At 42.8% G+C, this 27,220-nt stretch overlaps 2 protein-coding genes across 3 annotated transcripts; one reads left to right on the plus strand and one right to left on the minus strand.

Moving 5' to 3' along the window:
* Positions 1-17,352: 17,352 nt before the first annotated feature.
* LOC134733947 (RNA polymerase II elongation factor ELL2-like) lies at positions 17,353-19,359 on the minus strand. Its single transcript, XM_063624941.1, is given in 3 exon segments — positions 17,353-17,855; positions 17,858-19,066; positions 19,069-19,359. Coding segments are annotated over 3 exon segments (1,887 nt in total). The 5' UTR covers positions 19,259-19,359; the 3' UTR covers positions 17,353-17,367.
* Positions 19,360-21,294: 1,935 nt separating this feature from the next.
* CD1D (CD1d molecule) lies at positions 21,295-26,405 on the plus strand. 2 transcript variants are annotated; one of them, XM_063624942.1, is made up of 7 exons: positions 21,295-21,390; positions 22,319-22,662; positions 22,961-23,227; positions 23,538-23,816; positions 24,385-24,663; positions 25,441-25,543; positions 25,637-26,405. In XM_063624942.1, the coding sequence occupies exons 2-7, from the start codon at positions 22,602-22,604 to the stop codon at positions 25,656-25,658; spliced, it is 1,011 nt and encodes a 336-aa protein (XP_063481012.1). In that variant the 5' UTR covers positions 21,295-21,390; positions 22,319-22,601; the 3' UTR covers positions 25,659-26,405. The 2 variants fall into 2 exon arrangements, with proteins under 2 accessions (XP_063481012.1, XP_063481013.1); XM_063624943.1 differs by having other exon boundaries at positions 21,297-21,661; positions 25,444-25,543.
* The last annotated feature ends 815 nt before the right edge of the window (positions 26,406-27,220 follow it).

The raw sequence follows: 27,220 nt of genomic DNA on the forward strand, positions 1-27,220 counted from the left end.
GTTTGATATATATAGTTTCTATTTCAGTTTATGGTATACGGTAGGTCTCTATCCACTGTGGATCTACAGAAGTGGTGTGAGACTCTTTGATCCAATTTTAGATTCTCTGACTCTGCTATATGACCTTAGCCTATAGGGCACATTTCTTCTTTGGTTACCTGTAGAACATATAAAGAGTATATCTACAGTGTTCATAGCTCCCTAGGCTTCTATTTATCCAGCAATGCTTGCTATGCTTTTGGTATTGTCATGTTACCCTGAATACTGTGTCTACATGCAGAAACATTCTCCACATATCCTCCCCCTACAAACATGCTTGCACTCACTATCTATATGTTTTAGATTTGATTCTCCTAGGAAAGGAAGTTTCCTGTTTCTTCAGGGTTGAAGCTCTGCTTTCCCTCACTCTATCTTACTTCCTTCCTCTCAAAAATATGTATTGAGTGCCTACATTCTCCCAGGAACTATTCTAGGTGCCGAAGACCGCAGTGAACAAAACCAAGAAAGTTTCTTGTGAAGTCTTTTTTTTTTTTTTTTTTTGAGGTGGAGTCTCGCTCAGTCGCCCAGGCTGGAGTGCAGTGGCGCAATCTCGGCTCACTGCAAGCTCCACCTCCCGGGTTCACGCCATTCTCCTGCCTCAGCCTCCCCAGTACTGGGACTACAGGTGCCTGCCACCACACCCGGCTAACTTTTTGTATTTTTAGTAGAGACAGGGTTTCACTGTGTTAGCCAGGATGGTCTCGATCTCCTGACCTCGTGATCCGCCCACCTCAGCCTCCCAAAGTTCTGGGATTACAGGCTGAGCCACCGTGCCCAGCTTCTTGTAGAGTCTATACCAGGATTAAATAAGAAGAGGCTATAAAGCACTTACAATAGTTGCAGATGTAGGATACATGCTTGGAAATTTATCTGTGTAACAAATGTTTATTGAGTTCTTCTTCTTTTTTTTTTTTTTGAGGTGGAGTCTTGCTTTGTTGCCCACGCTGGAGTGCATTGGTGTGTTCTCTGCTCACTGCAACCTCCATCTCTCAGGTTCAAGCAATCCTCCTGCCTCAGCCTCCCGAGTAGCTGGGATTATAGGCACATGCCACCAGCTTGGCTAATTTTTGTATTTTTAGTAGAGACAGGGTTCAACATATTGGCCAGGCTGGTCTTAAACTCCTGACCTCAGGTGATCTACCTGCCTCAGCCTCCCAAAGTGCTGGGATTATAGGCGTGAGGCACCATGCCCGGACGAGTATCTATAATGTTCTAATCAGTGTAGTAGGCACTGGGGACAGAGTATTAAGATCAGAGGCAAGAGATCAGTAAATAAACATGCAACATAAATGAGCCACTTAATTTCAGATAGTGATATGGGTGTATAATTCACATAAATCAGTGACAGCAAACAAAAAGTAGTTTGGAGATCAATGGGAAAGTTTTATTTTAGAAACTTAAATCAAGCCAGCCAACTGAACAGTATGGCTAGGAGTAAAAAAAGAATCAAAATGTAATGCTGGTTGTTAAAACAGAACTAAGCAAATCAACATATGGCAATCAGAACCAATCAGAATACAATCTAGAGAGACAGGAGACTTTGATGCCAGACAGCTAATCAGGAGTAAGCAGGTGGCACCCATTATTCCTCTCACTAATAAAATGAAAAAAAAAAAAAAAAAAAAAAACACTGCCCTCATATTACTTTGGCTTCTCATACCTTAAATATTCAATGACAATTTGTATCTGTAGCTATTTTTTTTTTTTTTTTTTGAGACGGAGTCTTGCTCTGTCGCCCAGGCTGGAGTGCAGTGGCGCAGTCTCGGCTCACTGCAAGCTCCGCCTCCCGGGTTCACGCCATTCTCCTGCCTCAGCCTCTCCAAGTAGCTGGGACTACAGGCGCCCGCCACCACGCCTGGCTAATTCTTTTGTATTTTTAGTAAAGACGGGGTTTCACTGCGGTCTCGATCTCCTGACCTCGTGATCCACCCGCCTCGGCCTCCCAAAGTGCTGGGATTACAAGCGTGGGCCACCGCGCCTGGCCATCTGTAGCTATTTTTACTCAAATCATTTGTAATTCTTTGATTCTAGTTCTGTTTTCCTCCCATCCAAGAAATTCTTATGCTCTCCTCCAGCTGTGATGGCCCAGGATTATAGAATACCAAAAGAAAAGAAACCACACCATTCATATTACTTAAACACCTCCTCAGAGGGGAAGGTGCAACCTCAGAATGCAGCTATGAGAAATAAAATATGCTGGACCAGGAGTTAGAAGATCAAAATTCCAGTTCCATCCCCGAATCATTAACTGTGTGCTGCTTTGGATTTAGTTAGATTTAGTTTCTCTTTGACTTAGTTTCCTCATTTACAAATTAAGAATAGTAATCCCTATCTCTCATAGTTGCTGTGGGGATTAAACAAAATGGTATATGTGAAAGGTCTTTGGAAACTAAAACTACTTTAAAAGTGAAGGAAGTGATTAGTAGTCTAAGGGCATAGATCGCAGCCAGTCCCTGAGAAAAGCAGAAAGTACAGTGGATTGACTTTGCTCCCACCCTGGGCTTTTTTTTTAAATGTTTTAAACAGCTTTATTGAGATATCATTAACATATACAAATTGTATATGTTTAAGGCATAGAATTTGGTATTTTGATATTTGTATACATTGTGTTAAATTAAATTTGACCTAAAGCTGCCTCTGTACGTAGTGAAGTGTAACCTAACTTAATATGTAAACAAACAGCAACATAACTTAAGAGTATATTCTTATGACAAGTAACAAGCAGGGTGTGGTGGCTTATGCCTGTTATTCCAGCACTTTGGGAGGCTGAGGCGGGTGGATCACTTGTGGTCAGGAGTTCTAGACCATCCTAGACAATATGTTGAAACCCCATCTCTACTAAAAAAATGCAAAAACAGCTGGGCGTGGTGGTGCATGCTTGTAGTCCCAGCTACTTGGGAGGCTGATGCGGGAAGTGGAGGTTGCAGTGAACTGAGGTTGTGCCACTGCACTCCAGCCTGGGTGACAGATCAAGACTCTGTCTCAAAAAAAAAACAAACAACAAAAAACAAAAAAAAAACAAAAATACAAGCAACCAAGTAACCAAGCCTCAGCCAATCATAGCTGCCAATTATAGGCTGCAAACTGCTCAAACATGTTGAAATAAGGCAAATGCAGAGCTGTAACCAATCAGGCTATTTATGTATGTAATTTCCTTTTTCTTTCTATAAATACTGCCTGTTAATGTTGCTGGGTGGAGCTCTCTCAATCTTCAGTGGTTCAGGGTGCTGCACAATTCATGAATCATTTCCTTGCTCAAATAAACTCTGCTAAATTTAATTTGTCTAAAGATTTTCTTTTAATAGATTGGTGTAAGAAGTGGGATCTGAAGTAGACATCTAGTAACCAACAGGAGCATTGAGTTACCAAGTAAAGGTATTTGCTAGTGTTCAATGTACCCATTGATCTCTCATAGCAACTGGGATCTGGGTAAGTTCTTTCCCAGATTCAACCTTCATGGAATTCAACCTCCTCTTCAACTTCATTTGAGGAATTTTTACTGAACTGGATCCAGTATCAGATTGTATCCGATAACTAACTGGATTGGTTCCAGTTAGAGACCTCGGGTAAGTACCTTTTGAAATGAGTTCCTCCAAATCTAAAAAGCCTAGGACTCCATTTTCTGGGACAATAGCTAATGTTTTGTACAAAAATTATGAGCCCACAACCTCTGCATTTTTGGAAAAACTGGTTAACTTTACTAAGAACAACTTAGAATTACAGTCACCACAATGTGGAAGTTTTAACCTAGTTAAAAATATTCACTTATGAGGTGCATTAGAAAAGAAAGGATCCAAAATGCCAAAAAAAGAAAGGTGATACATTCTTTAATTGGTGCATAGAAGGATCTAAACATTTAAATTAAATCAAAGTCTGCCTCTTTGAAAGGTTCCTTAAAAAAGGCAAATGAAAACAAATCTTAAAAGTCTTTTTAATAATTATTAGTCAAAAACTTTAGCCATCTGTGCTGGAAATCTTGTTCTAAGGACTAGAAAAACAATTTGAGCCCAGATACTCTTTAATAAATTAGTGAGTTTGCATTATTGTACCTGGTGCATGGCTAAAATTTTTGAATAAAAGCTCTAAGGTCTTTTTCTGTCTATATGTTTATGTATGTGAATGGAATTATTTATATGTTTTTCTAAAAATTGAGCATTAATATAAAAATACATTGATACAAAACTAGAACTTGGTCCTCCTGTTAAAACAATACATCTTTTTTGGAGTATTTATCTGCTCTAAATTGGAAATTGGGAAAGGTCTTCCTTTACCTTTTGCGTAATTGGCCCAAAAAACAAAGATTCCGTGTTTTACCAAGATAATTTCCTTTGCTTTATGTTGTCTTTTTCAGGTTTTTGATTACTTAAGAATGCTGAGCCTTCTCTACTGAAAGAGCTCAGGTTTTTCTATAACTATGTAACTTTCTATATTTGTCTTTGAAGTCTTTTAATATTACCTTGGTTAAATAAATAAATTGTTCACAGTGACCTGTGATCCTATTTTGATCAAATATTTTAACTATTTGATATTTTTGATAAACTTCTAAAATCAAATTTTAAATTAAGTCTTTTTCTGGACCTCAAATAAACTTTGGTATTTTCAAGATGAACTTTTGGAACTTTTCAAATGAATACCTCTCCTGATAAAAAGAGAGATACTAAAATAACTGGGCTTATTTGACATATTAAATTATATGGGAAGCATTGTCAAATAATAAAAGTAATGCCAAATTTTCTTTAAGCCCTATTTGCATAGATATGTTATTAATGTGTTCCAGAAACTGTATAAAGTTTATAGAAATCTAATAGTCCTAGTATAACTCTAACAGTTATAATTCTAGTTATTATCTTAAAATGTTTTCTGAAGAGAAATAACCAAAACACTTTGTCAATTGAATCATTATTATAATAAACTGTCATCATATCTTTAACCATGGCCATTTCAGGTCTTGTCATTCACAGGTGGTTAATTGTTTACTCTGATACTTTCCTGAGTAACTATAAGCCTAAAGTGTTTCATCTTCATGGAGATTAATGAAAAATAACAAGTACAGGTTTCTGATAACTTCAAGATCATACCATTGGACTGGGCAAGAACTCCCAGAACTTTAGTGGAGCAAGTGACTGGTTCATAAAACTCGTAACCCAACATCAGGCAGAACATGAATTAATTAAATACCAAGGAAATGACCTGGCAGATTTTCCTACTAAGTCAGCCAGTACTGAAATTATTAAGATATGCAATTTGAATGAACTCCCAAAAGATTGAGTTAAGTCAAATTACCTATGATAACTTACTTAACAAACAATGCTATGCACCTGGATGGCTACCTGCTTCTTCCTGAGTCCTTAAAGTTTCCATTGTCAAAAGCTCTGCACTTCAGGACTTATCGTGGAAGAGATAAAAGGATCCAAATTGTGAAAAAATATTGATGGGGCGACTCTTCTAAAAGTGCTAAATGTTTGACTTGTCAAACCTATAATTCTGATAAGACAATCAAAACTAGGTGGTGTATTTTTACCATTTGTGGGATCACTTGAACTTTCACAGATAGACTGTGAATTTCAATTTCTACCCTTAATGAGGTGTCATAATGTTCTTGTAATACTTTGCATGTTTTCTGATTGTATAAAAGCTTTCCCATGTAGAAAAGCTGATGCTATGATGACAGTTAAGAAGTTATTAGTGGCTGGGCATAGTAGCTCATACTCGTAATCCCAGCACATTGGGAGGCTGAAGCAGGAGGATTACTTGAGGCCAGGAGTTCAAGATCAGCCTGCAGCCTGAGCAAACATATGACTAATTCTCTTCTAATCTTAGCCAGCTTGATCACACATAAAATTCCTTTCACAAGATTCATCTTCCACAAACTTTCTACAACTTTTTCATTCATTCGCTTTTTGTCCTATACTTTTCTCATTTTCGAACAACAAACCATTTTAGTTTAAAACAACATACTGAGATCTCATCTCTACAAAAACAAAAAAAATTAGTCAGGCATGGTAGCATGATCTGAAGTCCCAGCTACTCTGGTGGTTGAGATGGGAGTATTGCCTGAGTCTGAGCCCACGAGTTCAGTGCTGCAGTGAGCTATGATTGTGCCACTACACTCAAGCCTGGGCAGCAGCACCAAACCCCCATGTCTAAAAAAAAAAAGAAAAAAGAAAAAAGAGAAAGAAAGAAAAAAAGAAGTTATTAGAAAATGTGTTCTGTTTATGGGGCATCCCTGGAAAAATATCCAGCAACAGAGGAATCCACTTTACTGATCAAATTATTATTATTATTATTATTATTTTACTATTATTATACTTTTAGGGTACATGTGCACAACGTGCAGGTTTGTTACATATGTATACATGTGCCATGTTGGTGTGCTGCACCCATTAACTCGTCATTTAGCATTAGGTGTATCTCCTAATGCTATCCCTCACCACTCCCCCCACCCCACAACAGGCCCCAGTGTGTGATGTTCCCCTTCCTGTGTCCATGTGTTCTCATTGTTCAATTCCCACCTATGAGTGAGAACATGCAGTGTTTGGTTTTTTGTCCTTGTCATAGTTTTCTGAGAATGATGGTTTCCAGCTTCATCCATGTCCCTACAAAGGACATGAACTCATCATTTTTTATGGCTGCATAGTATTCCATGGTGTATATGTGCCACATTTTCTTAATCCAGTCTATCGTTGTTGGACATTTGGCTTGGTTCCAAGTCTTTGCTATTGTGAATAGTGCCGCAATAAACATTCGTGTGCATGTGTCTTTATAGCAGCATGATTTATAATCCTTTGGGTATATACCCAGTAATGGGATGGCTGGGTCAAATGGTATTTCTAGTTCTAGATCCCTGAGGAATCGCCACACTGACTTCCACAATGGTTGAACTAGTTTACAGTCCCACCCACAGTGTAAAAGTGTTCCTATTTCTCCACATCCTCTCCAGCACCTGTTGTTTCCTGACTTTTTAATGATCACCATTCTGACTGGTGTGAGATGGTATCTCATTGTGGTTTTGATTTGCATTTCTCTGATGGCCAGTGATGATGAGCATTTTTGCATGTGTTTTTGGCTGCATAAATGTCTTCTTTTGAGAAGTGTCTGTTCATGTCCTTCGCCCACTTTTTGATGGGGTTATTTGTTTTTTTCTTGTAAATTTGAGTTCATTGTAGATTCTGGATATAAGCCCTTTGTCAGATGAGTAGATTGCAAACATTTTCTCCCATTCTGTAGGTTGTCTGTTCACTCTGATGGTAGTTTCTTTTGCTGTGCAGAAGCTCTTGAGTTTAATTAGATCCCATTTGTCAATTTTGGCTTTTGTTGCCATTGCTTTTGGTGTTTTAGACATGAAGTCCTTGCCCATGCCTATGTCCTGAATGGTATTGCCTAGGTTTTCTTCTAGGGTTTTTATGGTTTTAGGTCTAACACGTAAGTCTTTAATCCATCTTGAATTAATTTTTGTATAAGGTGTAAGGAAGGGATCCAGTTTCAGCTTTCTACATATGGCTAGCCAGTTTTCCCAGCACCATTTATTAAATAGGGAATCCTTTCCCCATTTCTTGTTTTTGTCAGGTTTGTCAAAGATCAGATAGTTGTAGATATGTGGCATTATTGCTGAGGGCTCTGTTCTGTTCTATTGGTCTATATCTCTGTTTTCATGCCAGTACCATGCTGTTTTGGTTACTGTAGCCTTGTAGTATAGTTTGAAGTCAGGTAGCGTGATGCCTCCAGCTTTGTTCTTTTGGCTTAGGATTGACTTGGCGATGTGGGCTCTTTTTTGGTTCCATATGAACTTTAGTTTTTTCCCAATTCTGTGAAGAAAGTCATTGGTAGCTTGATGGGGATGGCATTGAATCTATAAATTACCTTGGGCAGTATGGCCATTTTCATGATATTGGTACTTCCTACCCATGAGCATGGAATGTTCTTCCATTTGTTTGTATCCTCTTTTATTTCATTGAGCAGTGGTTTGTAGTTCTCCTTGAAGAGGTCCTTCACATCCCTTGTAAGTTGGATTCCTAGGTATTTTATTCTCTTTGAAGCAATTGTGAATGGGAGTTCACTCATGATTTGGCTCTCTGTTTGTCTGTTATTGGTGTATAAGAATGCTTGTGATTTTTGCACATTGATTTTGTATCCTGAGACTTTGCTGAAGTTGCTTATCAGCTTAAGAAGATTTTGGGCTGAGACGATGGGGTTTTCTAGATATACAATCATGTCATCTGCAAACAGGACAATTTGGCTTCCTCTTTTCCTAATTGAATACCCTTTATTTCCTTCTCCTGCCTGATTGCCCTGGCCAGAACTTCCAACACTGTGTTGAATAGGAGTGGTGAGAGAGGGCATCCCTGTCTTGTGCCAGTTTTCAAAGGGAATGCTTCCAGTTTTTGTCCATTCAGTATGATGTTGGCTGTGGGTTTGTCATAGATAGTTCTTATTATTTTGAGATACGTCCCATCAATACCTAATTTATTGAGAGTTTTTAGCATGAAGTGTTGTTGAATTTTGTCAAAGGCCTTTCCTGCATCTATTATCATGTGGTTTTTCTCTTTGGTTCTGTTTATATGCTGGATTACGTTTATTGATTTTTGTATGTTGAATCAGCCTTGCATCCCAGGGATGAAGCCCACTTGATCATGGTGGATAAGCTTTTTGATGTGCTGCTGGATTTTGTTTGCTGGTATTTTATTGAGGATTTTTGCATCAATGTTCATCAAGGATATTGGTCTAAAATTCTCTTTTTTGGTTGTGTCTCTGCCAGCCTTTGGTGTCAGGATGATGCTGGCCTCATAAAATGAGTTAGGGAGGATTCCCTCTTTTTCTATTGACTGGAATAGTTTCAGAAGGAATGGTACCAGCTCCTCTTTGTACCTCTGGTAGAATTCAGCTGTGAATCCATCTGGTTCTGGACTTTTTTTGGTTGGTAAGCTCTTAATTATTGCCTCAATTTCAGAGCCTGTTATTGGTCTATTCAGAGATTCAACTTCTTCCTGGTTTAGTCTTGGGAGGGTGTATGTGTCGAGGAATTCATCTATTTCTTCTAGATTTTCTAGTTTATTTATTTGTGCAGAGGTGTTTATAGTATTCTCTGATGGTAGTTTGTATTTCTGTGGGATCAGTGGTGATATCCCCTTTGTGATTTTTTATTGTGTCTATTTGATTCTTCTCTCGTTTCTTTTTTATTAGTCTTGCTAGCAGTCTATCAATTTCGTGGATCTTTCCAAAAAACCAGCTCCTGGATTCCTTGATTTTTTGAAGGGTTTTTTTGTGTCTTTATTTCCTTCAGTTCTGCTCTGATCTTAGTTATTTCTTACCTTCTGCTAGCTTTTGAATGTGTTTGTTCTTGCTTCTCTAGTTCTTTTAATTGTGATGTTAGGGTGTCAATTTTAGATCTTTCCTGGTTTCTCTAGTGGGCATTTAGTGCTATAAATTTCCCTCTACACACTACTTTGAATGTGTCCCAGAGATTCTGGTATGTTATGTCTTTGTTCTCATTGGTTTCAAAGAACATCTTTATTTCTGCCTTCATTTTGTTATGTATCCACTAGTCATTCAGGAGCAGGTTGTTCAGTTTCCATGTAGTCGAGCGGTTTTGAGTGAGTTTCTTAATCCTGAGTTCTAGTTTGATTGCCCTGTGGTCTGACAGACAGTTTTTTATAATTTCGGTTGTTTTACATTTGCTGAGGAGTGCTTTATTTCCAACTATGTTGTCAATTTTGGAATAGGTGTGGTGTCGTGCTGAAAATAATGTATATTCTGTTGATTTGGGGTGGAGAGTTCTGTAGATGTCTATTAGGTCCGCTTGATGCAGAGGTGAATTCAGTTCCTGGATATCCTTGTTAAATTTCTGTCTCATTGATCTGTCTAATGTTGACAGTGGGGTGCTAAAGTCTCCCATTATTATTGTGTGGGAGTCTAAGTCTCTTTGTAGGTCACTAAGGACTTGCTTTATGAATGTGGGTGCTCCTGTATTGGGTGCATATATATTTAGGATCGTTAGTTCTTCTTGTTGAATTGATCCCTTTACCATTATGTAATGGCCTTGTCTCTTTTGATCTTTGTTCGTTTAAAGTCTGTTTTATCCAAGACTAGGATTGCAACCCCTGCTTTTTTTTGTTTTCCATTTTCTTGATAGATCTTTCTCCATCCCTTTATTTTGAGCCTATGGGTGTCTCTGCACATGAGATGGGTTTCCTGAATACAGCACACTGATGGGTTTTGACTCTTTATCCAGCTTGCCAGTCTGTGCCTTTTAATTGGAGCATTTAGCCCATTTACATTTAAGGTTAGTATTTTTATGTGTGAATTTGATTCCGTCATTATGATATTAGCTGGTTATTTTGCTCGGTAGTTGATGCAGTTTCTTCCTAGCCTTGATGGTCTTTACAATTTGGCATGTTTTTGCAGTGGCTAGTACTGGTTGTTGCTTTCCATGTTTAGTGCTTCCTTCAGGAGCTCTTTTAGGGCAGGCCTGGTGGTGACAAAATCTCTCAGCATTTGCTTGTCTGTAAAGTATTTTATTTCTCCTTCACTTATGAAGCTTAGTTTGGCTGGATATGAAATTCTGGGTTGAAAATTCTTTTCTTTAAGAATGTTGAATATTGGCCCCCACTCTTTTCTGGCTTGTAGAGTTTCTGCTGAGAGATCCGCTGGTAGTCTGATGGGCTTCCCTTTGTGGGTAACCTGACCTTTCTCTCTGGCTGCCCTTAACATTTTTTCCTTCATTTCAACTTTGGTGAATCTGACAATTATGTGTCTTGGAGTTACTCTTCTCGAGGAGTATCTTTGTGGCATTCTCTGAATTTGAATGTTGGCCTGCCTTGCTAGATTGCAGAAGTTCTCCTGGATAATATCCTGCAGAGTGTTTTCCAACTTGGTTCCATTCTCCCTGTCACTTTCAGATACACCAATTATATGTAGATTTGGTCTTTTCACATAGTCCCATATTTCTTGGAGGCTTTGTTCATTTCTTTTTATTCTTTTTGTCTAAACTTCTCTACACTTCATTTCATTCATTTCGTCTTCCATTGCTGTTACCCTTTCTTCCAGTTGATCGCATCGGTTACTGAGGCTTGTGCATTCATCACGTAGTTCTCGTGCTGTGGTTTTCAGCTCCATCAGGTCCTTTAAGGACTTCTCTGCATTGGTTATTCTAGTTAGCCATTCATCTAATTTTTTTTCAAAGTTTTTAACTTGTTTGCCATTGGTTCAAGCTTCCTCCTTTAGCTCATGGTGGTTTGATCTTCTGAAGCCTTCCTCTGTCAACTCGTCAAAGTCATTCCCCATCCAGCTTTGTTCCGTTGCTGGTGAGGAACTGCATTCCTTTGGAGGAGGAGAGGCCCTCTGATTTTTAGAGTTTCTGTTTTTTCTGCTCTGTGTTTTCCCCATCTTTGTGGTTTTATCTACCTTTGGTCTTTTGTGATGGTGACATACAGATGGGCTTTTGGTGTGGATGCCCTTTCTGTTTGTTAGTTTTCCTTCTAACAGTCAGGACCCTCTGCTGCAGGTCTGTTGGAGTTTACTGGAGGTCCACTCCAGAACCTGTTTGCCTGGGCATCAGCAGCAGTGGCTGCAGAACAGCAGATATTAGTGAACTGCAAATGCTGCTGCCTGATCGTTTGTCTGGAAGTTTTGTCTCAGAACAGTACCCAGCCATGTGAGGTGTCAGTCCGCCCCTACTGGGGGGTGTCTCCCAGCTAGGCTACTCGGGGGTCAGGGACCCACTCGAGGAGGGAGTCTGTCTGTTCTCAGATCTCAAGTTCCATGCTGGGAGAACCACTACTCTCTTCAAAGCTGTCCGACAGGGATATTTAAGACTGCAGAGGTTATTGCTGACTTTTGTTTGTCTGTGCCCTGCCCCCAGAGGTGGAGCCTACAGAGGCAGGCAGGCCTCCTTGAGCTGTGGTGGTCTCCACCCAGTTCTAGCTTCCTGGCTGCTTTGTTTAACTACTCCAGCCTGAGCAATGGCAGGCACCCCTCCCCCAGCCTCGCTGCCACCTTGCAGTTTGATCTCGGACTGCTGTGCTAGCAATGAGTGAGGCTCCGTGGGCATAGGACCCTCAGAGCCAGGTGCGGGATATTATCTCCTGGTGTGCCATTTGTTAAGCCTATTGGAAGAGCACTGTATTAGGGTGGGAGTGATCCGATTTTCCAGGTGCCGTCTGTCACCCCTTTCTTTGACTAGGAAAGGGAATTCCCTGACCCCTTGTACTTCCTGGGTGAGGCGATGCCTCGCCCTGCTTTGGCTCACACACGGTGCATTGCACCCACTGTCCTGCACCCACCTTCCGGCACTCCCCAGTGAGATGAACCCAGTACCTCAGTTGGAAATGCAGAAATCACTCATCTTCTGCGTTGCCCGTGCTGGTGAGAGGTGACAGCGTCCTGGCAGTCCTCACAGCGCTCGCTCGCTCTCGGTGCCTCCTCTGCCTGGGCTCCCACTTTTTTGGCACTTGTGGAGCCCTTCAGCCCGCCACTGCACTGCGGGAGCCCATTTCTGGGCTGGCCAAGGCCGGAGCTGGCTCCCTCAGCTTGCAGGAAGGTGTGGAGGGTGAGGCGCCAGTTGGTACCAGGGCTGCATGCGGCACTTATGGGCCAGCTGGAGTTTCAGGTGGGTGTGGGCTTGGCGGGCCCCGCACTCGGAGCAACTGGCCAGCCCTGCTGGCCCTGGGCAATGAGGGGCTTAGCACCCAGGCCAGCGGCTGCGGAGGGTGTACTGGGTCCCCCAGCAGTGCCAGCCCACCGGCGCTGCGCTTGATTTCTGGCAGGGCCTTAGCTGCCTTCCTGCGGGACTGGGATCGGGACCTGCAGCCCGTCATGCCTGAGCCTCCCACCCCCTGCATGGGCTCCTGTGCAGCCTGAGCCACCCCGATGAGCGCCGCCCCCCTGCTCCACGGCGCCCAGTCCCATCGACCACCCAAGGGCTGAGGTGTGCGGGCGCACGGCACAGGACTGGCAGGCAGCTCCACCTGCAGCCCCAGTGCGGGATCCACTGGGTGAAGCCAGCTGGGTTCCTGAGTCTGGAGGGGACGTGGAGAACCTTTATGTCTAGCTCAGGGATTGTAAATACACCAATTGGCACTCTGTATCTAGCTCAAGGTTTGTAAACACACCAATCAGCACCCTGTGTCTAGCTCAGGGTTTGTGAATGCATCAATCAGCACCCTGTCAAAACAGACCACTCAACTCTACCAATCAGCAGGATGTGGGTGGGGCCAGAGAAGAGAATAAAAGCAGGCTGCCTGAGCCAGCAGTGGCAACCTGCTTGGGTCCCCTTCCACACTGTGGAAGCTTTGTTCTTTTGCTCTTTGCAATAAATCTTGCTACTGCTCACTCTTTGGGTCCACACTGCTTTTATGAGCTGTAACACTCACCACGATGGTCTGCTGCTTCACTCCTGAAGCCAGCGAGACCACGAGCCCACCAAGAGGAACGAGCAACTCCAGACACACTGCTTAAGAGCTGTAACACCATGAAGGTCTGCAGCTTCACTCCTGAGCCAGTGAGACCACGAACCCACCAGAAGGAAGAAACTCCGAACACATCTGAACATCAGAAGGAACAAACTCCAGAAGCGCCACTTTAAGAGCTGTAACACTCACCGCAACGGTCTGCAGCTTTATTCTTGAAGTCAGTGAGACCAAGAACCCACCAATTCCGGACACACTGGGAGCTGTAGACTGGAGCTGTTCCTATTCGGCCATCTTGTCTCCCACTGATCAAATTATAAGTCAGTCAAATAAGATATTTCAAACACAGTGGTATTAGGTACGGCTAACTGAACTGATTGAATTGCTTTATTCAAAGATGTTACCAGTTGATGGCAATTAGATCCACTACCACTGGAAAACATACATTGACCTCTTATAAAAGAGTTACTGAAATACCTATGCCCTTAATAATGGAAACGCAGGTATTGGCCCTTCTTATAAACTCTCACATGGCTGAATAGTGCCAGGCTTTAATGCATTATCCCAAAGCATATTTTCACTAGCTAAAAGAGACCCGTTGTGGCCTGTCAAATGATGATAATCATATCTGTCACAGTCTAAAACTCAGAAATTGGGTCTTTTGGAAGTGACATCTGGGAAAGACTGCTCTTGACCTCTAGTGGAAGGGAACAATACCAAGTTTTCTGCAGCAAACTTCAGGGCCTTAAGTCTTGGATCCACATCTCTCAGCTCAAAATGGGCCCTCGAGACTCCTGAAACTGTACACCTATTAGAGATCTTAAGGTGAAGCTGACTACAGAAGATTTGGCCATAAGCAGATGGCATTCTAGATGTGGACAGCTCTCCCAAGATTGATGATCAAGACTTCTCTGGTATCATAAAAGTCTTGTCTTTTTTACTGTGTTTCTTTTTATTTGAATCTCTTCTCTTTTCTTACAGGAAAATCCATGGGACCATAATCTGTGAATGGCTTCAGTGAAGGCTTATGCTCTAGCAAGAAACCAGAGCAATTTTGGGGCGTGTGGACTAATGCCCCCAAATGACAAAACAATTCCATTAATGCCAGTGCCTCTTTGTTTTCCCAGTGAGGGTCCACCTGAAATCTCAAAGGAAGGTTGGAAAGCTATCCCTGATATTCTAGCATCACTGCTATTTGGCTTCCTGCACTCAATGGAAACAATACCCTAACCTTTCCAATAATTAACCTAATCACTACCAAGTATATGAAATCTATCCAAGTGATGCCTGCAGAAGGGATATTGTGCCTCCAGGTATTGCAAACTCAAGACCTGGGGACTACCTATGTGGGTAAGAGTAATTGCTTATATGATCTTACTAGATTAAATGTAGTAAGGTGTCTTTCCACTAAACATGGTTATGTACCCTTACAGTATGCTATAAAAGGACCACAAAAAGGTCAGTTTCCTACTGGACCATGTTCAGGAGCTATGCTGACTTATGGGCAGATAAATTTATTAATAACTTGACCTCTGCTCAAACACCACTAGGTATTTTTCACCTCGTTTTCAGCCCCGAGATCCTATATTGGGTCTGTGGAGAATTTGTGTACCCTGTTGTACACTGCCTCCTTGCCAGCTTGGATCTTTCTGTTTGGTTTTGCTCACTCCTGCCTTCCAAAAAGCTCTGCCTGAAATTTCCCATGGTACTCACATGCCAAAGAGGTCAATAACTGAAATTAGAACCAACCTCAAAACAGATGAAGATCAGTTATTTTCTATTGAGGAAAGGTTCCAATAAAGTTCCTGGGGGCTCACTGTTGGCAGCAGTGGGGTACTAGTTGCATGGAGTTTGAAACCAATCTGTTCAAGTTGGGGAAAAATCTTGAATTTGGAGCCAATGAGACCTCCAGGGTCGAAGACGCTTTCTAAAACATTTTTGTTTAACTAAAACACTTAATGAAACATCTTATAGCCTTAGATCTCCTTTTTGCCCCTATTGGGCGTTGTATGTGGTGCTGAACAAAACTGAATGTTGCACTTATCTTTTCTCTGATTTTACTACTATCTGACACTTACTTAAAAAGGTAGCTGATATTGCTGTTCCTCTAGATGCTGCCACCAAATACATTAAGGAATTTTTTTTTTGTTTAGGGGAAAGACACATAATGTATTTACAGGAGCAGCTAACAATTGGTTTGCAGGCATCCTGCATAGTGGATGGCAAACTTGGCTAATACAAGGTTTTCTTTTTTTTTTTTTTCACAATAAAGTTATTTAGTTATTTTTCTGGATGCTGGAGACAAACATCTTTATTAAAGACACTACCAAAATTTTGGCAAACATTTCAAAACAGATTTGTAAACACAATGCCTCCCTTTTCCACTGGCAGCACTTTGAAAAGACAATACAATAAGACAATGCAACTTGAATCAACATTAGTTCAAAATCCTTATATTTTTGACCACATAACTTCTGTTCCCACATGATAAAACAAGTGACAGTTTAAATCAACATCAACACATAAACTACGTGAAATGGAAGTTTGTGCGGTTTGATGAATCACAATACGTTATGGTTAAATATATCCACTCTTTTTTGTATTCCTGGCACCAGGATGAAAAAAATCTTTAAATATACATCTTATGTAGGTAATAGCTTCTCTGCATATCTCTCTTCAAAAAATACTTTATAACAGTATATAAATAGGTTACCTACACATTTAATTTTATAATTTTGTCCCAAAACTATAGATCTGTTTCATTTTAATGACATATCAATTTTTGCCCAACATTAATAAAGCTGACAAACTCGTTGAAATGGAAATGCTTTTGTCTTCCACAACAAAAGTTGCAATTTGATAGAAAAAACAAAACAAAACAAAAAAACACCCTACAGTAACTTAAAAAGGTAGCTAATATTGGTAGCTAATAAGGTAGCTACAGTAACACTAGTCAGTTGTTTAACCTGAGCGTTTGGCCTACTAGGAGTAGCAGCTTTTTTTCCTTCATGCACGCTCACATCCACACCACCTCTGCACACATACAGATTGAGCACACACTTCCAGATGCTGGTAGGCCACAATATGCTTCCCATTGCTCTAATCAAGTGGGAAACAGTGTAGCTAGTGATTAACCACACTATGTACACAACTAGCAAACACCTTAAGGCAACCATTGCAATGGGGGGTTAACTTGCAGGGCGGATTTAATGTTCTAGATCAAATCAGCCTGTATACACATATGTGTATGTGAATCTATACACATACACCTATTTTTTTATTTTATTTTATTTTATTTTATTTTATTTTATTTTATTTTATTTTTATTATACTTTAGGGTTTTAGGGTACATGTGCACAATGTGCAGGTTTGTTACATATGTATCCATGACATACACCTATTTTTTAACCCTCCAAGACAATGTTTATTTTTTTAATTTTGTGCAAATTTCTAAATATTCTACCATTTAAGGCAAAGAGTTTGCATTAGGAAAGGTCAGAAAATAGGCTTACGTTTATCCAAAAGCATTTCACCTTGCACATTACTGTTGTTCTTTTTTAAACACATACAACTTTTAAGTGTGGAAAGTGGATCCCCAATATCTAAAAAATCATTTCTAATAACAAACACAAGTTTTTGAGGAAAAAAAATGATTTGAAATATAGACAATGGATCCCCAATACCTAAAAAATTATTTCCATTAACAAACACAAGTCTTGGGAGTGGGGTGGTGGGGAGAACCAGAAAGAGCAGCTTCAAAATGCAGGGAAGCAAAGTAAAATGGAAAAGAAAAAGTAACTGAAGTTTACTAATACTGAAACTTCCAACAGCCAAAGTTTCACCTTTTTAGAATCTAGAGCAACTCATTTGGAATTTTAAATAAATAAACTTAAATTTATTCGCATCTTCTGGTCCAAGCAGAGTTCTAGGGCCATGACTCTGCCTACTGTTGGTCAAATTCACCTAGTAGCCTTTTAATGTGAGCCAGCTTGTTATGAAGATATTCACATCTGTATTTTTCTTCATGGTAATTGGGACTAGACTGCCTTATCTTCCGATATTCTTGTAAGACTTCTTCATGAACATTCTGATACTCTTTTGAGCCTGGAGAAAGGCGCTTTCTTTGTGCATCTAGTTTGATAAATCTTCTAGCTACAGTCTCCATCCTGGCATGCAAAACTCTGTACTCATCATACTCTGCATTGAAGTCATCCTTATAATTCTGGCATTGCTCATAGGAGATGATAGCGATATATTTTATCAAATAATCTAGGAGTTCAGTTGCTGAAGGTTCCATGGAGGCAGTGCAATCCTCTTTAACTCCTCCACTGGAATTTGGACTGGAGTTATTTAGCTTGGCAATTTCCTCTTCTCTCTTAAGATCTTCCTCCTTTTCCTCAATAGTCTCAATGTTTGGTCCTTTTCCTTATGTTTTTTAGACTTCTTTTTGGACTTTTTGTGAGACATTGAATGGTTTTCTTCCATAGGCTTTGGACACTCTAATAGAACTGAACCAGGGGGTAAGGTTTCCAGAGAAGTCCTAGAGGTATATATGTCTTGCTGGTCCTCATAGATACTATCATTTTGACTAAAACTGTCAAAAGGCAGGTCTCGAGTCCCCCGGCCTTCTGGAGTGCTAGGGGAATTGGAGTTAGAATTTACAATCTGAGGAGGATGTGAGACGGGCAGATGGGTTGAAGGCAGTGGTGGAGGGGTGGGGATGGCAGCAGCTGCAGGGGGCAGCGGGAGGCCTGTAGCAGATTTTTCACTGGTAGGATTCAAATGACCATTTAGTGTTGGTGGTATTCTGTTTGTCAGGTGAGATATTTGGGCCTTTTTATTCATTAAAGGATCAATAAACTCTGCATCCAAAAGCCGTTTCTGAGGAGAAGATACAGCGTCTCTATTAGAACATACAGGAGATTCTGAATGGCTGGTGCCTGCAGCATTCTGAGATGGATTTAGTTTTCTAGAGAGCACTGACTCCAATGACCGCCTGTCTATTTCACTGTATCCAGGCCAGTCTCTTTGAAGCTCTTTAAAAACATAATCCTTTAAGGTATATGAGAGGTCTTTAGAATTCAGATTGGCTACCTGTTGCGGAATTGCTCCCAGGGAGTTCTTTTCTTTTTGATTGACACCATCCTTCTGGAGTCTAGCAAGTAGCTCCGGTTTCTTGTAGGCCTTCAGGGCCACTAAGTGAATCACCCTGTCCCTGTATGGCCTCTGAGAGACGCTGCTGCTGCTGTGTGTCTTTCGAATTGTATTTGCAGGGTTCATGGGGGTTGACCTTTTCCTCTCAGGAACTGTATTTGAAACAGCTTGAGGTGCTTTCCGAATTTGCACTCTTTTCCCTACACATGGTCCACCGGGTTTGATAACTTTTGTGCTTCGGTTGCGGGATTCCTCCTCTGCCTGGGTCATTCTTTCTCGTGTCATCTGATCCGAGTTGTTTATTGCACACACTGTAATTTTATCTTGTATAAATCCCAGGCAATTGAGCTGGGAGGCTCCAGAGCTGGAGAATGTTTGCTGGATGCAGTCAAAGCTGACCTGAGGGTTGTCTTTGCCCACATTTGACAAATAAAAGTTAAAGTTATGAACTTCATTGAGGGGATCATTTTTGGAATTTTGACAAGCCCCTGGAGTCTTTGAAACTGAATTGAAGGTTGAAAAGGAATTAAATTCTTGTGGCTCTGGTAAGTCTCCAGCGCCCGGATCGCCTTCTCCGTGAGCTTCACATGCAGTACGGTGATGTGGTCCTGCCCCAGCCGTCGGCAGGACAGCCCATAGCGCTGCCCCACCCCCGCCGCCATCTTAAACTCCCCGGGGTGCCGCCGCAGCCGCTCCAGCTCTAGCCTCCACTGCCACGGAGGCTGCTTGGGCTTCTGCAGCCGCTGCCATTGCTAGGGCCATCCCGCTGCTGACGTTCTGTCATATACTGCGCGGAGGCAGACCTCGGACTGCCACTGCCGCCACCCGCCCCACCCTCTGGCCCCGCCCCGGGCTCGTCTCATTGGTCTCGTTCCCTTCAGAACCGCCCTCATTGGCTGCCCTCCACTTTCACGGGGGCGGGGCCCAACGTCGCTGGAGTTTTGCTCCTGGGACTGGGCGTCCCAGAGGTAAGAGAACTGTTACAGGGTTTTATAATCCTTATGTTTCTTTTAGTGGATCTCCAGGTTACTGTGGTTTGTATTATCAGGCCACTTACAAAAATGAATACCTCTTTAAATCAGGCCATTTTACAGCAAACTATGGTCCTTGATCACCATTATGCTCTGAACAAAGACTATGACCAATTGCACTTGAATACTGTTGAAATTTCTTTATTGACTGAACTTTGAATTGTTTGATTTTGATTAGTTTGGCTTGTGAAAAGTATTATTAAGAAGAGTTCTTTAGTTCGTTGGTATTATCCTCCTGATAGCTATTACAAAAGTTTCCCTTATGCATCCCCTCAAGAATCTTAAATTCTCATATGCAGCTATCCTTTGTACATTAAATGGTCTCCTTATGGTTAGGATAACAAAAACATGAAGAAAGCATATAAGATTCCAACTAATTTGACATTGTAAATTGTGAATTCTTAACTGAAACCAAGTAAGTCCCTTATGATCAGGCTCCAAGGTTTTGGTCAGCCTCTCAATTTTGAGAGGCTGAAACCCTTTGACCAAAATTAACCCATTTGCCCCTTCCCTCCAGCTCCTGGAAACCACTACCCTAACTCTGTTTCCATAAAATAGTAAACTATTTTAGAGTCCACATATAAGTGAGATCATGTAGTACCCACCGTGGACTTATTTTAAGGCTCTGAGTAAATCACCATCTCTCTGTGCTAGGGTATTCTGAGTCAGTCTTGTTATAAAATATTTTGTTTAGGTAACATATTGCAAAACATTTCATAATTCAATGGTTCCTTTCCCAGAAAAAAAGCAGTGAAAGTTCCAATAGCCAAAAAGTGTCTAACTCAACTGACCTTTGGGAAAAAATATCGGTATAACTCCAGATAGTCCTAACTTCTGAAGGTAATACTGCCTGGCCTCTGTTGATAAACAAACAAAACCAAAAAAACCACACACACAAACCAGCTTCTTGTCTTTAAGTGTGCAAGAATGTTAGCACTTAAAATTTTTAAGATACACAAAAACTAAACAGAACTGTTCAAGTTTTTAAAGGGAGCTTGGAAATTTGAAGAAAGTAAAGTTAAAAATATTGCCCCATGAGTTATATAATTATTTTTCTTTTTACTTCTCATAGCTTCCCTCCTAGCCATTATTTAGGCATTTTTGTATCTGAATTTAATAATTTAACACCTTATTTGTTACAAGAACATGGTTACTATGTTATTTTAAGCCTTTCTGGGCAAATTACACATAATTAGATAGGCTGAGTTACGACTGTCTACAAGATCCCAGCCTAGAGTGTGGTGCAGTAGCCTATTTTCTCTAGGACTCTTGCTGCAACAGGATATGGGAGAAGGGAAACATTAACTTTAGCAGAATGGGAGGAACCAGATTAGGGAGACATGATCCTTGCATTCCGGCCCCTCTCCAGCTGATTTAGAAGAGGACACAGAGGGAGACAGACATATGGCCATTTCTATAATTATAAACTCTGCTACATGCTGAGAGGATAGCTTCTCAAAGCCAGTTAGTGTACAAGCAGTGGAGGTGGGGACTGGCCTACTTCTCCTGCTTAGGGTCACACAGTCTGGCAGATCTGGAAAGACTTCCCTGAGAAAGTGACCTTGGAACTGATATCTTAGTGGAAATAACTAGGCATTGGGAGGGGGTGAGGTGAGGAGAAGGTCAAGAACTTTCATGTAGAGGGAACTTTGTGCAGAGACCTTAGGCAGGAAGAGGTTTTGCATAGTGGAGGAACTGAAAGCTAACAGCCAGGCTACACAGTACGGAGCAAATGATGCTGGGGTGTGAGGTGATGTCAAAAGGTAGACACCAGGGCTGGAGGGCGCATAATCTTGTGGGCTGTGCTAATTTGATTTTGTTTTCTACCCAGGAATGCTACTTCAGGAGATCAGGCAAAAGGTTAGGGTGATGGTGACGGTGGAAATGTAGAAAAAGGAATTTATTCAAGAGGTATTTAAAAAGAAGTGAAATAGAGATGAGTTGGCGATAGATTGGATAAAAAGAGTGAGGGAGAGGGAGGTGTCAGGCTGCAGCCCAGGTTCTGAGTTGCCAAAGATGGGTCTTTTCCTCAAGGTGAGCTAAGGCTTGGAACCACGATTTTTGGTCACTTTTTCTTATTTTCAGTGTGAGAAGTGGCGAGTTGGCTGTCCAGGTACACACTGTCATCTTAACACTTATTGTTTAAAACAGAGGCGCATATTTGGAGAGTGAATGAGTGAGGAGCCAGAGGAGAAGGTAAGCCGGCAGAGGCCAGGGAGGAGAGGAGGAAGAAGACGGTCTGGGGGCGCGCCCCCAAAAAGGAGTCAGGGAAGACAGAGCAGAGGCCGGGGAGGGGAGAGCAAGGACCATGACAGGAGGAAAGAGAGGCTAGGGAACACTGAGGTGGAGGAATCCTGGGATATGACAGTTGTAAAGAATTGTAGCCAACCTAATCCAGTTCTCTCAATGTGCAATGAGGAAATTAATTTTCATGCGTTTACTTTATTGTAAATGTGGTACTCGCACTTGAGAAATTTTGGAAAACAAAGATGTAAAGCAGATTAAGATCACTCATAGTCTTTCCACCTAGAGACATCTACTGCTAAAGCAAGGACTTTGCTCCCTTTTTCCCTTTGCATTTTTACCATGGTTGGAATTGTAACACAATCACAACCTTATGTCCTGCTTCCAAAACATAAATAATGGTTGTAAAGCGTCCCACACGTTGACCCAAAGTCTCCGTTGAAACAGGAAATTGAGACACGCCGGTTGTGAAACCTACTGAAGTGAGCGGCGGCACCAGGATTCCTGGGACCCCGACCTCTTTGCAGCTCGCACAGCTAAGGGCGACGGCGCCCTTCGGCGGAAGCAGCAAACCGCCGGCTAGCCCAGCGAGGAGGGCTGCCAGGGTCCGGGCTTGGGAATTGGCTGGCACCCAGCGCAAAGGGACGTGAGCTGAGCGGAAGGGGAGAAGAGTGCGCAAGTCAGAGGGCGGCGCGCGGCGGCGCTACGCGAGGTCCCTACGCCGGGCGATATGGGGTGCCTGCTGTTTGTGCTGCTCTGGGCGCTCCTCCAGGCTTGGGGAAGCGCTGTAGGTGGGTGGAACGAGGGCGCCTGGGTGCGCTCGCGGGAGGGCGGAGAGAGGGAGCTGGGTAGGGACGGAGGGCAACGTCTGATGGGGACTGGTGAGACCCGGGACGCACTGGCGCGATCCAGGTAGAAAACTCGCTGCTCCCTGGCTCCGGGGAGAGGCAGCGCGGCACAGAGTTCTCTGGCATCAGCCCCCTCCTGAAGCTCATCTCCTCTTGTTTCTTTCTTTCTTTCTTCCTTCTCTTTACGCTGGCTGCTCTCCCGGCCACTTGCTACGCGCCTCCAATTTTCATTCTCTCCCAGTCCCGCAAAGGCTTTTCTCCCTCCGCTGCCTCCAGATCTCGTCCTTCGCCAATAGCAGCTGGACGCGCACCGATGGCTTGGCGTGGCTGGGGGAGCTGCAGACGCACAGCTGGAGCAACGACTCGGACACCGTCCGCTCTCTGAAGCCTTGGTCCCAGGGCACGTTCAGCGACCAGCAGTGGGAGACGCTGCAGCATGTATTTCGGGTTTATCGAAGCAGCTTCACCAGGGACGTGAAGGAATTCGCCAAAATGCTACGCTTAGCCTGTGAGCTGAGGGATAGGATCCTGGGCCGGTACCCAAGGGGAGAGAGTGGCCACAGAAACTCAACTGGGAGACTGTGGCACCACCTGATCAGATTCTCTGCTCTGTCCACCCTCTTCTGATTTCCCTTCTACCTGGAGATGTCCCAGCCTTTGGCTCTTCAAAGTATCCCTCGTTCCTGCCTACTCCAGGTCACTTACTTTTCTTTCCGTGAAGTCTGGGTCCCCATTATAACCTGCACATCAATTTCTTCTCTTTCATCTCTCCCAGTCTTTTAAACCCTTCTTTGATTTCTCTCCATTCCTCTCCACAGATCCCGTGGAGCTCCAGGTGTCCGCTGGCTGTGAGGTGCACTCTGGGAACGTCTCAAATAACTTCTTCCATGTAGCATTTCAAGGAAGAGATATCCTGAGTTTCCAAGGAACTTCTTGGGAGCCAGCCCAAGAGGCTCCACTTTGGGTAAACTCGGCCATCCAAGTGCTCAACCAGGACAAGTGGACGAGGGAAACAGTGCAGTGGCTTCTTAACGGCACCTGCCCCCAATTTGTCAGTGGCCTCCTTGAGTCAGGGAAGTCGGAACTGGAGAAGCAAGGTCAGCCTACCTTCCTTACTCCCTGCACTCCACTTCAGGGCTCCAAACAGGTTTTCCATTCCAGGGTTCTCCTCCCTTTGAGCATTCAAAGAAGAGGAAGGCCCAGGAGGGGCTGGATAAGGGGTGAGGGTATTTATTCATTTCACAGACATCAACTGAGCACCTCTTGGGTTCCATGAATTCAATTAATGAACAACTGGGGGTGAACGGTGTCAGGCAGTTAGGATCCCTGCTTGGTAGGGGGATGTTAATTAACGCAATGCTTGAAATAGGCTACATATGTTACTTCAAAACAAAGGGTGTTATAGGGGAACAGTCAAGGGACATTCATAGGAGGCTGGGACCAGAGAAGGAGAAAGAGTATCAGGGCAGGCTCCCTGAAGAAGGTGGGACAAATGGATTGAAAGTTGTGGGAGACTTCATTTCCAGAAGTGAACACGTCAGGGGCATACAGGAAGGAGGGAAATAAAGACCTGAAAGTCAAAAAGGATGGTATAAGGCCTGGAGCCTCTAATGCAGAGTTTTCACTTTAAGATCCCCCCCCCCGCCGTTCCCATGTTGGATACAGTGAAGCCCAAGGCCTGGCTGTCCCGTGGCCCCAGTCCTGGCCCTGGCCATCTGCTGCTGGTGTGCCATGTCTCAGGATTCTACCCAAAGCCTGTATGGGTGAAGTGGATGCGGGGTGAGCAGGAGCAGCAGGGCACTCAGCCCGGGGACATCCTGCCCAATGCTGATGAGACATGGTATCTCCGAGCAACCCTGGATGTGGTGGCTGGGGAGGCGGCTGGCCTGTCCTGTCGGGTGAAGCACAGCAGTCTAGAGGGCCAGGACATCGTCCTCTACTGGGGTAAGAAAGAGCTGGGCCCAGGCTGGAAATGGCAGGAGGTGGTCCTCAGACATAGAGGGAGGCACTGGGGAGGGATGTGGCTTGATATATGCAGGTTAGAGGAGTTTCAGAGATGAGGCCCCTAATAAAAGGGATAGAGAGAGGGGTTCCAGATACAGGAAGGAGGGAAATAAAGACCTGAAAGTCAAAAAGGATTGAAATAGTGTTCTGTATACAAGAAGAAACAAGACTACAAAACTCAAGGATCCAGAAGTAGGCAGTGAATAAACAATCCCAGGAGGATTCATTCCTCAGCATAAAGGGAGCCAGGCCCTTGGGAAGTCAGGTTAGCAAAGATAGCTTGGTTGGTTGAGTGCTCCCTCTGTAGGGGCTGATGAATCTGCATATAGTATCTCATCTCATCATTCACAGTTTTCTTTGAAGCAAGTACTGCTCTTTTCATTTTATAGATGAGGAAATGAAGGCTGAGATAGATTAACTGCCTGGAGCCGCATAGAAAGTAGACGGGCTGGATTTAGATTCAGGTCTGCCTTGCTACAAAGCTGTTGCCCTTTCCCTCTATGCTACACTAGCAAATGCCAAAGTGGGCTGAATTTGGGATGCCCAGGCACTGAAAACAAGATGGGGAATCTAAACTTATGAGGAATAGAAATTGGGGTTTTAAGTGGAGGAGGAAATAAGAAGCACCTGGTACCCTCCCACACATGCCTAGACCAGGGGATTGGATATAGAGAGGGAGGGGTCCCGTGCTAAGAGACAGCCTGTGTTCCTCCAAAGCAGGTGGGAGCTACACCTCCGTGGGCTTGATCGCCTTGGCAGTCCTGGCATGCTTGCTGTTCCTCCTCATTGTAGGCTTTACCTCCTGGTTTAAGAGGCGAACGTAAGTCTCCCCTTTCCCTTTCCTCAACCTCTCTCCCCTTCATTCCTGGCTTCCCTTTTCCTTAATGGTCTTTCCCTTTCTATTCTCTCACAGTTCCTATCAGGGCATCCTGTGACTTGCCTTGCCACATCTGTGTCTCTGGAACCCGGGACCTCTGGACCTCAGGTTCCCAAGACTTCAGTCCTGGTCTGCTCAGGAATTGAAGATGAAAGGAATTAAAGATGAAAGGAGAGATACCTTGAAAAAGTAGAGAACAGTCATAAGGCAGCTTTCATCACACCCTTTTAACATTTATCTAAAAGAATTTAAATTCTTTTTTAAAAATTACACTACAAGTTTATAAGCCCAAATGGCTCTGTGAAATCAGAAGTGCAAATGTGTGCAAACTTGTATCTGAAAACCTACCAGGGACAAGCAGGTAAGAGCTTGTGTGAGTGTGTGTGATGGGATCTGCAATGAACTGGAACACACATGTCCTATCCAAAGGAATCAGCTGCAGCTGCTTGTTGTCAAGTATAAAGTCAGGACCTGGCTTGGCTTTAACCATTTTTCAAGAAAACTGGAAATCTGGATTTTCAGCAAACATGCCTGATTTTAAAAGGTCGACTCAAGTTTTTACAAAATACTATGTGGGACACCCCAAATACATACCTACTGACTGATGGCAAACCCAGGAGTTTGTGTCTGTTTTATAAAAAGTTTGCTCTGGATGTCATATTGGCAGTTAGAGGACACAGTTTCTATTGTAAACTTGGATTTATAACTGAAGAAGGACATTTTCTCTTTAAAAGAAAGTTAGGTTATAAGAAACAGAGGCGTTTCACATTTTTACTTGGTGTAATTGATAAATGAAGAGAAATCATAGTGTATGTGTATTATGTTGTAAAAAACTACTCTGAGTAAGGATATTTCTCTCAAATGGCCATCACTTTTTTTCCTGGAAGAAGATTGTCATGAAGGCATCCCTTCCTTCCCAAAACAACAACAGCAACAACAGCAGTCTCCTTTACTTATGGCTATTAAAAGAGACAATGTAGGGAAAGGGCCAGCACCACCTGGGCAAGCATGAGCTGCAGCAATGATGGTGATGGTAGCCCAGCTATGCTGTGTTCTTATCTTAGAGAGGACAGAGCAGGAAACTTACAGGGGCAGCAGACCTTTCTGATGCCAAAGAAATAAGGAGGCCAAAAAAAATAAGGAGGCCAAAATCTTGTTTGCCTAGCTGGGAGATAAATCTCCTGGCAGTCAGGGCCCCTGAACACCCAGAAAAAATAAGTGAGACTTAACTGTTGGGGAGTGTTTGCTTGAGAAAAGTAACATTTCACACTCTCTATACCAGACTTGCACATATGAATTTAGGATGTGGGTGAAGATTATGCTAGTTTCAATATGTCTCAAAGCACTTGGATATGCCTATAATCCAAGTGCTTTGGGAGGCTGAGGTAGGAGGATTGCTTAAGGCCAGGCATTTGAAATCAGCCCGAGCAACATAGTGAGACCCTGTCTCTACAAAAAATTAAAAAATTAGCCAGCTGTGGTGGTGAGTGCCTGTAGTCCTAGCTACTCTGGAGGCTGAGGTGGGAGGATCCCTTGAGCCCATGAATTCCAGGTTAGTGAGAGCCGTGATTGTGTCACTACACTGTAAGGATGACAGAGGGAGACCCTGTCTTAAAAAAT

This window comes from Symphalangus syndactylus, chromosome 12, assembly GCF_028878055.3.
Source record: "Symphalangus syndactylus isolate Jambi chromosome 12, NHGRI_mSymSyn1-v2.1_pri, whole genome shotgun sequence".
In the NCBI taxonomy this organism is placed as follows: Eukaryota; Metazoa; Chordata; class Mammalia; order Primates; family Hylobatidae; genus Symphalangus; species Symphalangus syndactylus.